Genomic DNA, 15197 nt, shown 5'->3' with positions numbered 1-15197 from the left:
GCTACAAGAACGCAGAGCTATTTTTAGGAAATTACAATACAAAGAACTGCTAGTGAAGGTGTATTTTAAAATGTGTAACCCAAGAGATTTAAGACCTTAAAGCTTCTGTATTTAGTTCACCCTTGAAAAGAAATCTCTTTCACACACACACTTACATCACTCTCCCTCCCCCTCACGACAGAAAAAAACCAAAACAAATCTAAATACACAAGCAAACTTATTCACCGTTAACCACTCAAGAATGTTGTCTAGATGTACATTAGGTCATGTAACCTCTTTGGTTTCATTTTGCCAAATGGCATTTCAAATTGGAGACATACTATCCGGCAAGAAATTCTATCAACCAATACGATGTTTATTTGTTGATATGTCACAGAATGCTTTGCAAGGATAATGTTTAAGGAAAAGCAGTTCAAAACATCAAAGATCAAAGTGGCAAAATCTACAAGATTTGCATACCTTGTACACATGATATGCATATAATTATATATCTGAAACACTATGTTAACATTAAAACTACACTTAGTACCTAAGGTAAGCAAGTAATATGGTATACATTTAGATTCTCATTAGTTAACAAATTGGGATATTAGAAAGAATCTAATTGTGATTTAACATACAATAGAAATTTATAATTTTTCATATCTTAAAAGAGACCATGTAAATATATTAACACATTCCAAAAGAATTTATTAATTGTTAGAGATGTAGCATTTCCAAAAATTTTGAAGCCACAGAAATAGTATTAGGAAGAAAAACAGAAATTGGAAAATTGAAATATATGCGGTATTTACTTTCCTATCAAACCTAAACTAAACCTAAACTTCTTTTACTTGTTTAACAACATAAAACACATAATTTATAACTAACTCAGCATATAAAATGGTACTGTTTAGAACACCTATGGAATTTAAAAGTATAAATGTCTTTATTTCCTATAAGAAAAACTGCAAATATTCTGAATACTGGAGAAAGAATTGCAAGCTGCTATATCCATTGCCACCAACGCACATATATCTTTAATTTTTGCCATCCAAGGGGTAGGAAAAATAAAAGATGAAGACAGGGCTTTTTTTCTGGGAAAAGAGGTGGTGGAACTCAGTGGGTTGCCCTCAGAGAAAATGGTCACATGGCTGGTGGCCCCGCCCCCTGATCTCCAGACAGAGGGGAGTTTAGATTGCCCTCCATGCCGCTCGGCGGTGCTGAGGGCAATCTCAGCTCCCCTCTGTCTGGAGATCAGGAGGCGGGGCCACCAGCCATGTGACCATTTTCAAGAGGTTCCGGAACTCCGTTCCCCCACGTTCCCCCTGAAAAAAAGCCCTGGATGAAGATATAAAACAAATTCTGTAATAAAAAGAAGAAAGTGCATCATTTGAACAGAAACCCCTTCATAAGAAGGGGACATGTAAGGACTTAAGGGTTGATGGGCAATCCCATTCCCCCAGTCCCTGCTTCCTCTAATCCACAAAAGGTGAGGTGAATGCCAGGAAGAACTACTGAACCATTGCACTAGGGCATCCCAAAAGATGTGGTGTAACTTAACTATACTGGCCTGATTTTTATCGGCTGGAAATATCCTTTAAAACAGACAAAAGCCTAAAAAACTCCCTATGTTTTAGGATTACAATGCACAACATGTATTTTGTTGTTGAATATCATATATCCCAGAGTTCTCCAACAGGTAGTTTATGAGCTACTGGCAGCTCAGTAGCTACTCCAGAAGAGTTCATGTGCCTCCTAAAATACTTAGGAAAAATCACAAAAACTCTGCTGTAGACTTTTAAAAACCTTGTTATTTCATAGGATTTTCCTCTGTGCTGCTTAGCTGATAGCTTCTGATGTCCTTCTCAGTCCATGTTCTTTCTCTAGGATGGAACAAAACTTGGTAACATGCCAGGGCTGGGAAGAGACTAGTGCTTCGGAAGGATATTTTTCATTACTTAGAAGTAGTTCTCATTAAAGAAAATCCTGGTGACTCTTGTCCAAAACCCACAATTGTGAGAAAGTTAAATAATATAAAATAATTTAAAAACATAAGTCTGCATAAACTCACACATATAATGCACTCGCATTCAGCCAAGAGAACAACAAAAGGAAGAATTACGTCCTTCCTATCTGCACAACCCACGAAACACAGTCTAGTTCGGTTCAGCCGGGCTGCCCAGAAATTATGAAATATCCTTCCTGTGAGATTCTCTTTTGATCCATGGAAATGTTTAAGACAACACAGAAAATACTGTTTCTTTTTTTAAAAAATATGGTCAACTTGTTTAACGTACTATAACATACTCAGCATGTGGGATGTCTAAAAAGGGAAAGCTAAAAGCACAGGAATAAGTCTGCCTTGAATTCAACAGCAAGAATCTATCACAAGCATACATTAGTGCTGTACTGTTTGGGGTTCAGTCAGTGATCACTATGGATTACAGCCTTGGCTCAAGATATTAATCACTTTCAGAGTAATAATCTGCCTGAAATTTATTATATTCCACTGAAAAGAGGATCATACTTTGCTTCAAGAACTCCTTGGTCCTCTGAATGAGAAAAGGCTCGATCTTAAAATAAGACACACAGAAAGTTCCATTGTCTCAGTGCAAGTTATGACCCTACCAAACTTTGCAAATTAAAGATCCCTGATCTACATGCAGCAAATCAAATTCTAAGTCAGCTGACCCTATGCTTCAGGTGGATGAATCACTTTTTTAAAAAAACCCTACACGAATGCTTATTCATTTATACATTCATTCATTGCCTTTAAAAAACAAATGCTGGTTTTTAAGACGGCGGTAAACCTCCAGAATTGGATATGGGTGAGTCTGAAATATTATAGGTACCAGCCAATCAATGTCACCCACAGATGGAGTCTGCAACAAACTTTCGTAACTGCTAATTTTATAGCTCAACAACAACAACAACAACAACAACAACAACGATTTATATACTGCCCTTCAGGACAACTTAACATCCACTCAGAGTGCTTCACGAAGTATGTTATTATTATACCCACAACAAACACCCTGTGAGGTGGATGGGGCTGAGAGAGCTGTGACTGAACCAAGGTCACCCAACTGGCTTCAAGTGGAGGAGTGGGGAATCAAACAAGTTTCTCCAGATTATGTTGCTCTTAAACACTACACTAAACTGGCTCCCACTAGTGACCAAAAAAAAATCCATTTTAACTTCACAGAGTGGGACCACTTTGAAACCAGTTGTACTGCTCTATAAAAGTTAAGTATCTTCTTGGACTCCACTGTAGTCAGGAAAGACCAGCAATTCTTAACTTTTACAACAACTTTCTAACACTAACACACATACACACACACACAATTGAGGAGCTATCACCTCAGCCTTAAAATTTCTATCTTAATAAACAACTGAAAATGAAGTCCTGACTATCTGAAAGGGTTTGAAGAAATTTTCCTGGATATAAATTCAATTACCGTTGCCCTCTCTATTTGAATTTCTCTGTGGTTCTTCTTATCCAGTAAAGAGGCATCCTTATTTTTCCCTCCTTTTTCAACTCCTTTATATTATTATAAACAAATATGCTCTCATTTCATACTGGTGAGTGGTGACTGTATTTCGGTAGTGAATGAAGGTACTAGCAATCTCCATGGGATGTTATTAAATTTTTATTTATTATTTATTTTTCAAGGGCCTAAAATCTATTAAAAACTGTACAAAAAATAAAAAACTCTTGGCTGCAAGTATACAGTCTAAGACAGCATAAGAGGCTATGGGAAATAGGAATTACACTCAGGAAGATTAATTTCCATGCGACCTGGAAAATCAGAAGAGAAGAAGAATTAAAGCACCACGGTAAAGAAGCAAAAAAGAACCACTGAAACACTTCTTTAGAAGCAAGGAGCATTAAGATAAAATTGAGTAGAACAGAATTCCAAAAAGGTGCAAGCAAAGAAGAATGGATACCAGAAATAGATCAGTATTAGCTAAATGAAGAATATAAAGAAGTAAATACAGATAAATGCATTAGAAAATATAAGATGAAGCAAGATCATCAAGCAACATACAAGTACCAAGCAATAGTCAAACTTAAAACGAATGGACAAAAGAAAGCCACTGGAGACTAAACAGAGAAGAACGAGATGGTTACAATAGTGATCAAGATAGATCAAATGGGCAGATGAGTTTGGACAGAAAGAAATGCAGCAAGTTAAGGAACAGGAATACAGTAAACAGTATAGTGCTACAATCAATTAAAGGATAAAGAACTTAAAACCAAAACGTTCTACAGATTCAACAGAAAGAATCTTCACAGTAGCTGAAGGATGAACATTTCAGATCAGGACTTAATAGAAGAATGAGTATTACCAGAACAAAGATGTGAAGAAAATCAAGCCAGCTATGTGTTTCAGGAGAGGATTAAATAGCAAAATTGCTTTTTAAAAAAGAAAAGAAGATTGAGTAGAACAGAAAACTGAATGCTTGGAACATTGAAAATAAGAAAACAGTTAGACACCCTCATGGCAATTACACCATTACTGTTAGAGATATCATATTACAATGAACAAATGATGAAAGAGATGGAACACAAAGATACGACCCGATGTTATCTGCATAAATAAACCAATAATCTTACCACGAGGGAGAGTATAAAGTGTATAAAGAAGAGGACCAAGAACAGACTCCTGTGGAACACCAACTGATAAGGGGAGAGAAGATAAAAATTCATTAACAGAAACTATGAAATAAGAAGCAATAAGAATTAAACCAATAACACAGAGAACTGTGAAAACTCAAAAATTAAAGATTAGCTAAAATACAGAGCATGATCAACTATTTTAAATACAATGAAAAGATCAAGAACGACAAGAAGGAGAACACAGGCCCTTTGGTTTAAGCAAGAAAAGATCATTAGAAAATGTTACACAAGGCAACTTAAGTGGAATGCAAATAACAAAAACCAAGCTAGTATAGATCAGAAAATTAGAAACTAGAGACATAAATTAACCAAAAAGATTTGTAAAAGCTTTCTTAGAACTTGATGTGGCTGTATATTCATCCCAACCCTGCAATAAAAGTACCGTAGTTTGGCGACAGACAAGGTATACATGTGTTCCAAAGTCAAACAAACTGGATCAAATACTGGGCAAATTGTAAATGACAGCTCGAGCAGAGCCTGCTTCTACATGAACAAACAAAAGACGAATAAAAGAGAGATACTGCTGAACATTTTTGCTCACTGAACGTGTTTCCATCAGCAGCACATTATTTTCTTGCCTCATCGTTTTTGGCTGCACCTCAAAATGATCCCTGCCTTGCTGTTCCTGGGGCACAGGGGACACCATGAGGAATCAAAGGGCTGCAGCAGGAGTAGGGAAACAGCAAAATTCACCCCACTTCTGTTCACAGAAATCCTCCACATGATCCCACCATTGGTTCAACTTCCTGTTAATTTTAAATATGCAGGAAAAGGCAGTCTTTCAAACATTTGGGCCCTAGGCCATGAAAGGCTTTAAAGGTGAGCACCAACACCTTGAATTTGACTAAGAAACTTTTTGGCAGTCAGCCAAGAGACCTCAGAATAGGAGCAACAAGCTGCAGCTTCTGGAATATCTTCAAGAAGAGCCCCGTGTAAAGCATGTTCTAGTAATCTAGCCTCAAAGTTACTGAAGCATGTAGTAGCATAGCCATATGGTGTACTACTTCAAGGATTTTTATTACAAATAGTTAGAATATTTAACTAAATAAGCACACAATTTTTCCGCAAAAAGTGAGCACCTAAGAATAATAAGCATGTTTCTTCCTCTGCTGTCTCAGATTTGGTTCCATTATACCACCACTCCTGCTGGACGATGAAGCCATCCTTAAACATATGAAGATGTTCAAACTATCAATGTTCTCGGCAAATTAAAATTTTCCATACTTGAATGCTACCATGTGTGTTTAATATCATAATCCATCTCAAAATCTACTCTTTTGCCTACCTACTATTAGCAAAACGTTATATGTTCTGAAACACAACTTTTTGAAATACTGAAGTTTTCCAGGACTAGAAATTATTAGATGTTTTTAAGTAATTATTCCCTGTGGCTAATCTCAATATGAAACACTAGTTTTGATGCTTGAACTAGAGTTTGTAAAAAAAAAAAAAAATCCCTGAAAACTGTAATACCACACCAAATACCTACTTGCTCAACAAAAATGCAGTACTAAACACTTTATAATAATCAAGAGCCACAGAAAATGGGCACAGCAACATAGAATAAATCAAAAACAGGTCCTTATATTTTGTGTGAAACAAAGCATCCTCTGTTGAGGGATGTATTCAGAAAAATGCCCAAAAAGTCGAACTGAAACTTGAAAAGATTCCAACACAGCTTCAACATTTAAAACTAACAGTTCTGAACTTTCCATGCCAGGAAATTCTTTTCATTTAAAATTCAAAGGTTATCAAGGAAAGACTTGTACAAAAAAGAGCCAACTGCATTTGCCTATTTAGCTTTAAGATGTCAAAAACTATTTTATGATTTTGAAATCTAGGAGCTTATCAAAAAGCACTGGAAGCACATAACTGGAAGCATTAATAACTTCGTTTGCAAGTGTTTCAAGTGGCCTACTTTTAAAGAGCACCATCAATGAAAGGCCAGGGTCAAACGTATGTTTTAAATAAAAGGCCACAAGCGAAAAAGCTCTCTCTTGCTTTTGCAAGGAAACTGTTTTAATAAGGTTAAAAGGGGGTCGGCCATTCAAAGAAGCTGGTGTGCTAGAATTTTAGGCAAACCTAAAATGGAGGACGGCTGCTGATGCTGATTGAAATATATGAATTTGTGACTGTATCTGTATTTGTGAGTATTAATATGAATGAGTTTCCTTTGTACTTATTTATCTTATGGTTTTTATTGTATATTTATTATTGAATATTTGATGAATTTTCTAGGATCAAGCTTAATAATATCTGCCTGGATGAAGAAAATGATTTGAAATGGGTCAATTTGCTGGCTTCCCATTGCAGTTATTACCAAGAATTATTGTTACTACCAAGTATTATCTTCATTTGATTATGTGAATTGAATTTTCCTCTTCCAATTTTCTGCACCGTCATTAATAGGTCTTTTTGAATGTATGTAGTACTGTAACTTTTGGCTATTTGTTAAACAACATTCATTATTAATAGGCACTGGCACTTTGCATAGATATAGAAATATTGTACATGTTTACCTTGCACTTGACACTTTGACTATGCTTTTGTTAAAGTGATATTGTTTCCCTGCAAGATGCTTTGCCTTTATATGTAATTAAGCCTATATACATGTACTACTTGATATAAGTTGTTCTCATACAAGTGTTGCTTAATTATATTAACTGTTTGACTTTACATAAATATTTTCTAGTTAGTTTATCACGGGTTTTTTTGTTTAACCTAGAATTTTAGGGTGCAAGTTCCTCTGCGCAGGCGCTTGTTTTTTGAACTTTATAAAGCACCATGCACACTGAACTATCATAATAATGACAATGGCCTATATCCTAGCACTACACTAAACAAAGTCTGATGCTTTCCTCTTACTTAAAGAATCTTCCTCCAAAGTTGGAAGTGTCTCTGCCTCCAAACAGAAGAGATACTTCAAGCTGAAGGAAAGATGGGTCAATTTCCACTGATTCCTTCCTACAGCAGACTTGAGTCTTCCTTTATCCTGTTCCGGGGGGGTCTCCCCTGTCCCTCTGGAGTATTTCAAGGGGGATTTGGGGCTGGAATGAGAGAAAGGAGCTGAGGAATCTGCATACTATAGATGAAAAGCCCTTCTGTCTACACCAGTTACCAGTGGATGCAGGCCACTGTAAAAATTAAAAGGACCGTTTAGACCCTGCACGTAAATTATTACATCCAGGTGCCAAAAAGAATAACTTTTTCAAGTTTTCGTATAAAACTCTACTACACTCACATCAAGCATTTATGATTTTGTACCAGACTACAAGTAATCCCCCCCCCCATGGATAATGCTACCTGTGGGGAGAAATTGCAGTACTCATGCTCTTCCCATGAGACCAAAAGCTTTTCACACCAACCTGGCAGCACAAGACAGCAAATGTTCTGCAATGGCTGCGGAGCAGCTCAGGTAGAAAAAGCAAGCCTTTCAGTCTTATAGCGTAGGCCAGATTTTAGCAACAGGTTATATCTGTGGAAAACAGACTGTGAAAGGGGAAGAAAGAAAAACTATGGTTGTTGTGGATTTTCCGGGCTGTATAGCCATGGTCTTGGCATTGCAGTTCCTGACGTTTCACCAGCAGCTGTGGCTGGCATCTTCAGAGGTGTAGCACCAAAAGACAGAGATCTCTCAGTGTCACAGCGTGGAAAAGATGTTGGCAGGTAATTTGTATCTACTCAGGAAAGTGGGTTTGGGCTGAGTCATCCTGTAGGAGTTTCCCAGGGTGTGGAATGCTAATGGAGGGAGGCTTCACTGTATCCTGAGGACGTTCTTTTGCATATGGATCGGTGCTTGATGTGCTAATCTTCTCTGCAGGGCTATTGTGGGATGTGGAGTATTTCGTTAGCCTGGTGTTTTGCAGGGCTGGAAGCCATGCTCTATTCATTCTTAAAGTCTCTTCTTTCCTGTTGAAATTGTGTTTATGCTTATGAATTTCAATGGCTTCCCTGTGCAATCTGACAAAGTAGTTGGAAGTGTTGTCCAGTATTTTAGTGTCCTGGAATAGGATACTGTCTCCTGTTTGAGTTAGGCTATGTTCAGCCACTGCTGATTTTTCAGGATGGCCAAGTCTGCAGTGTCTTTCACGTTCTTTTATTCTTGTCTGTATGCTACGCTTTGTGGTCCCGATGTCAACTTGTCCACAGCTGCAGGGTAAACAGTATACTCCTGCAGAGGTGAGGGGGGTCTCTACTGTCTTTTGCTGAACGTAGCATCTGTTCTTCTCCACACTGTGACACTGAGAGATCTCTGTCTTTTGGTGCTACACCTCTGAAGATGCCAGCCACAGCTGCTGGTGAAACGTCAGGAACTACAATGCCAAGACCACGGCTATACAGCCCGGAAAATCCACAACAACCATCGTTCTCCGGCCATGAAAGCCTTCGACAAAGAAAAACTAGTTTATGTATTTCTAAAATCTAAACAATGCCAACTATTGCAATGGGTCATCCTAACAGCATACAATGATTAGATCCAAACTCACTACCAAAAGAGCAGAGGACTCTGAAGGGAGCCCACTCTCAGCCCCCTGCTCAAAAGCCACACGAAAAAGTTGGAAGGTCTTTCACAAATGACATAGGATACCGTGGGAAGAGGAAAATTTAATTTAAATGGATGGAACAAAAACAGCTAAATCAAATTAAATCAAGCTGTCTATTACAACAATGGAAACAGATAATTAAGTTAATTTCAGTGGACTTTATAATGTTTATATTATTTTAGAAATATTATAATGATTTCTCATCTATCCACGGACATGACAGAATATTTTTACCTGGAAATCACTGAGGTTCCATAATAGTGTCTCTGACTGTGATATGGTGGTCAACATGATCAATTAAAATTCATTTAAGCCTCATCATCGTATTTAGATCATTCTTGACAAATACTGACTAAATATTTTTATCCTTTTCATAACTGAGAATTTAATATGTTTGGCCAACCTAAATTCAATAAATAAATCCAAAAATGTATATGAATAGTAAAAATATTATTCAGACTGTGTGTATGTAATTATTTTTAAATCCTTTCAACTATTCTTTTTCCAGGTGGAGGATCTGTTACTTCTGGCAAATACTTCAATCATTTTAGGTTCCTTATAACAGCTATACTTAGCAATTATAACCCTGTATAAGTCTGATGGAGATCAGAGATAAAATATTCTTCGAAATGAACTTCAACTTTGCTGGTTAGACAGCCTATTTCTACTCAAAGGGAATGCAATTATCACCCCCATCTAGTTCGCACCAGAGCTTTTAGAACCTGTGGTAAAAGTTATGGTTGGGGCCAGGTATATGACCGGATATAATTCAGTTATAGGATTAGTTTAGTTTTAGGGGGGTAGCCGTGTTTGTCTGTAGTAGAAGAGCTGGATTCCAACTAGAGACCAACTAGATTTCCAGGGTATAAGCTTTCGAGAGTCAAATCTCCCTGCCACCAATCTGATGTTAGAGCCTTTTTCAGCTTTAAATTATCTAAGGGTCCCAGGGGCAGTAATGAGGTGGTTTTGAAAAAAGTTTCAACTTATGATGGATAGTTACTGTAGCTTAATGTTTAATATACTAACGATTTCTTTGTAGGCAAAAATCACAGTCAAGGCAAGAATCATGTATGTATGATATTACAGCTGAACCCTGGAACTGCTAAATGGTATTCTGGCAAAGTATGTTTTAGATTTTTTTCCATTAGAAACTTTGGATTTTAAAAATCAAATTTAACTTACCAACTCTTATCTGCTAGCTGCTGATAGAAACAATAATTTTAGTTAATCTTTCTCTTATTTATAGTTATTGGTTTGGATCCAGTGTAAGGACCACAAGTATTCTGGCTCTCCTCTCCCTGTCAGCAGCCATTTCCATCCCTGGGAGTTTATTCCTAGAGACCAAATGTGTATTAAGTAGCTGCACTGGAGAGGGGGAAGGGCACAAAATCACTCCCTTCCGCTTCGTCAGTGGAGCTCTCTGCTCACGCAAGAGGTAGACGGAAGTGGTTTTAACTCCTTCTTCCTCCCCACCAGTGTGACTGTAGTTCTACTTGAGGTCTGTGTTCCCAGGAAACAAGCTTTCCTGAAATTCAAAATGGCTGCAGACTCAGGAAGACATGCAGCTTATGTTATTTTCATATTCGACTAGTAGGTGCATCCATGTAAACTCCGTCTCATGAACAAATCAGTTTATGTTTGTAAAAAACCTAGTTGCACTTGTTTGCTTCTGATCATTAGAATTTTAGCAAATTTAGGAAAATTTAAACTAATTAGAGAGATTAGCTGATCACACTTAAAAACTGATTTTGGTATACAATTTAGGCCTAGAAAACAGAATGTTTTAAGAGGACCAAACCATCTATGCAACACTGATGACCCATGTATGCCCTCTCTCCCTTGCCATTTTGCGGTCTTTCACCAGCAAAGGAGGCTGGAAATCCCAAAGCCCACAAACACTGCAATCCCAAGAAGAGTTACACCAATCTAAGCCCATTGATTTCCATGGGCTTAGACTGGAGTAACTCTTCTTAGGATTGCACTGTTAGCGTTATAATTTAGTATTATTGCCTGCATGAAGGAGTAGGTAGTGTGAAGGAGGGAGTACCCTTGGGAAACACCATCAATAACTGAACACAGCTGGAGCAGCATTCCCTGTCCATGTATGTAAAGGTAACAGGGGCAAAGCTACTGAACATAGAATTTTTGTGTTCAGATGTTAAAAAAACCCCAGCTTGTATAAAACCGTACTTAAACCATTTGTAGGAGTCCTGTGGTGCAGAGTGGTAAGCGGCAGTACTGCAGCCCAAGCTCTGCTCACAACCTGAGTTCGATCCTGGCGGAAGCCAGGTTTGGGTAGCCGGTTCAAGGTTGACTCAGCCTTCCATCCTTCCGAGGTTGGTAAAATGAGTACCCAGTTTCCTGGGGGTAAAGTGTAGATTACTGGGGAAGGCCATGGCAAACCACCCCGTAACCAGTCTGCCAAGAAAATGTTGTGATGTGATGTCCCACCATGGGTCAGTAATGACTCAGTGCTTGCGCAGGGGACTACCTTTACCTTTACCTAAACTAGAGTTTAGAAATCCAGTTCAGCACTCACCAAGTCAACCAGGTATCACACTAAACCATACTTTATCATGAAATCAAACTGTAGGCAGCATCTGTGCAAACTGCAGTTGACTAAGTATCAGAAGTCTACAGCTAAGCTAACCTAAATTCTACAACAAGTAAAACTAGATTCCAACTCACATACATTGTGTATATGTGTACATGCACATGTGAAAACGGACATTAAAGAAACCTTTATATATTTGTTTATTTTGCATACCTGATTTTCCTAATTATGCAGAAGCACAAGGAACCACACAAAGTATAAAAACCTAGCCTTTTACTGCTGGAAACAAAGTCCTCCCAATCCTCCTGCACAGCTATCCCAACTTCTATTTACAGTCATAACAAAAAAAAAGATTGCTAAAAAGTTGATTTCTTAATGCTAAACTATATTCTACGCCACTGACATACAGTCCTGGCTATAACACCACATTCTACTTGATAATTCTTTGGGTCAACTTTAATGAAAATTATTGGTATAGCTATATTGCACTTGTAAAGTCTGGCCTTGCTTCTACTGGAATGGCTTAGCTACCAAGTTAGCAAACATTTCAAGGCACTTATTACGGAAATAAAGCAAAGCGTTGCTATGATTAAGCAAGGTGTTTCCACCTTGAGTAAACATTGTTCAACTCACCCTTACCTGAGAACCATTATGGAAGTAAAAATCTATAATTCACCAATATTTTAACAAACCTACCAGATTCCTTTTTGCTGGCCTTTGCACCATCTCTGCTCTTCTTCAGAACTGCTTTTAACATTTTAAGACTGTCCTTTTTCCTTTAAAAAAAAAGGGAGGGGTAACAGTTTTAAAGGACTGTTCATATAAGGGATAATACTTGCACATGCAATTTTTTGCAACAGTGAAAATAAATTGGATAATAGAAGATTAATTCAAAACACTCTGAGGGTTTACTTTTATTTTTACATGACTCTTATATTTGTTAAAGCACATACTGAAGCTACAAGGAATGTTTTAATACTAGAACCAAGTAACTCAAGGTTTACTTGTCTTGTTATAAAGAAAAACAGCACACAACATTCTCCACATTCCACATATAATTAAGGTTATGAGGCTAAACCTGGATAAATTACTGTTAGGCACTCTGGGCACAAGATTGACTGGCTTTTGACCAGAGTTTATCAAGAGAGGAAAAATTGAACATATGCTACAACTTCATAGTATAGACCATGAATTAACAGAAGCCTGGGCAAGCAACAATGGATTGACTACTGAGAAAAGCCTCAATACATTTTAAAACTCCCGTCTCAAACTAAAAGAAGAACCTGAATGGAGCATAATGAGAACACTTAATAATTCCTCACAGGTGATGATGCTCTTTGAAAAGAAAAATGTTTCCTGCAGGGCTTCCCAATCATGTTCCTCCAGATTCTTACCAGGTATCTATACAGGTACCTAGTTTGAATCCAGCATCACCTGATCTTTTCCCCCCCGCAACTAGACTGGTTATTTGGCAGCCTGGTGTGCATTTAAAGCTCCATTTGAAACTTGCTTCCCCCCACCCCACCTACATTAGGTTTGGTCTACTTCTGCAGCAAAATTCGGTGGTAGAATTAAACGTTCCTGCCTCTCCCTTCCATTGTAGCCCACTGAACTCCACGAAATATTGCTCCTGGGTAGACATGGGCACGGAACGGGGGGAAAATGAACCACGTGGTTCGTGGTTTATTCATTTTCACAGAACATGATCACAAATTAGCCAAACTTGAGCCAGTTCTGAACCGGTTCAAGGTTTAAGAGAGCCCAGAATGGGCGCCTTCACACTCACAGCCAAACTAAACAAAACTTTCCTAAGGTCCAATACCCATCAAATTTGCAGGGGACCTAGTCCTCACTGTCCTCTAAAGACTCCCCAAGTTTCAGAGGGATTGAGCCCCGGGAAAGGCATGATCCATGAGTCCCCCCCCTTTCCTGTCATTGTCTCTTTGCACTGGCAAAAGCTGGAGTGTCTGCTGGCAGCTACTTTGAGGGGCTGGCCCTTTTCCTGGCTGGATGGGCCAGAGTGGGAGCTCTCTAGTTCGCAGAGACAGCTGCCAATCAAGCATGGAGGTCTCAGACTGGGGGCAACCAAAAGACTGCCACCGTTGCCTGGGCGATTGATTGAATGGCGCAGTGTGTCTGGCTTACCAAACCAGCAATGGAACAGAACGGAATGGTAGGAAAAGTCGTTTGTTCCATAAAAATGCGGACCCATGGAACGTATTTCTTTGAAAACAAACCAGCCATTCCGTTTGGAATTTTGTTCTGTGGTTCGTTTTGTGCCCATCTCTACTCCTGGGGAACGGGGAACCCTGAGGAACAGCATGAATGCAGTTCACAGCAGGGAATGGGAATAAATGGAAATTGCCAATTTAGTCTGGATCCAACTCAGTCTACAAAGACAAAGTGCACAAAGCTCTAAGATCCTATTTCTATATTCTTTGCTATACCTTGCCTTGTTTATTTAACCTTCAGCTGACTTTCTTTCCTCAATTACAATGTTTCAGTTTTCACTTGACTCAACTATGTAGTCTTTGGGTGTTCATTCTTCTCTGATCTACAGCTCTTTAATTAAGCCTTGCCCTAACCACACATCTTGTACAATTCTTCTATCAATCTTTAGACCTTAGATCTCTTTGAACAGTGACATCAGACAGCCTGCCATCCACCCTGCAGAACTCAGAATGGGAAACACCCAGTTATCTTCTGGAAGTATTCAAAGCATGGAATAGGATACATGGAACATACCTTACCGAACCCTTTATTCCTAAACATGTGTAAGAGGAAGACAGGCTATTTACTTACATGGCGCATTAATAACAGTTCACAGAAACGATTGCTATAATGTGCACTATCTGGAATTAGTAATATACATTTCAAATTATTTCCCACATCACTAATTCCCACATGCAATGGCCAAAAAGAGCAATAAATTGAAGCAAGAGGCCATGTTCTAATATTTCAGAAACCAAAACACCAACTATTTTTGCCAAGAACAGAAAAATTACTGTTCTTGATGCAAAAAGGGAGGTGGTCAGCTTCTAAAACACACAAAGATATCACTTTCTAGGGCAATGAGCAGCCTTAATACTTTTTTGAATTAATGTACACTAAAGATTACATGTTTGCAAGACCCATGTTAGGCATACTAAATTATAAACGGGATCAAATTGTTTCTCATAATGCATATACTTTCTACCCAAAGAAGCAGCGGGCTTCTTTGATGTTTACAAAGTCCCACAGCTGTGCAAGTACTGTAAGATCACGAGACAGCTGTGATTTACATCTCTTACATTCCAGCCAAAACTACTAGGAGACTTCATTGTTGCTACTTCCTCTAGCAAACACTGCTCTCTTAATCTCTATTGTTCTCTTTTCCATGTTCCCAATCAGTGTTCTGGACAGAGCAGTTTTAAGGGGAAAACCCAAGGCCATTTTC

General features: G+C 38.3%; 1 protein-coding gene across 1 annotated transcript in view; it reads right to left on the bottom strand.

Annotated features, from left to right (window-relative positions):
- Positions 1-15197, bottom strand: part of TANC1 (tetratricopeptide repeat, ankyrin repeat and coiled-coil containing 1) — a 201141-nt gene that overhangs the window by 112598 nt on the left and 73346 nt on the right. Inside the window, exon 2 of the mRNA XM_054970196.1 lies at positions 12458-12537. Coding sequence (XP_054826171.1) covers positions 12458-12518 — 61 coding nt within the window. The 5' untranslated portion in view covers positions 12519-12537. The remainder of the gene's footprint in view (positions 1-12457; positions 12538-15197) is intronic.

This window comes from Eublepharis macularius, chromosome 2 (genome assembly GCF_028583425.1).
Source record: "Eublepharis macularius isolate TG4126 chromosome 2, MPM_Emac_v1.0, whole genome shotgun sequence".
Taxonomy (NCBI): domain Eukaryota; kingdom Metazoa; phylum Chordata; class Lepidosauria; order Squamata; family Eublepharidae; genus Eublepharis; species Eublepharis macularius.
The sequence above is the reverse complement of the archived record's forward strand: the minus strand, read 5'-3'. Positions and strand labels throughout refer to the sequence as shown.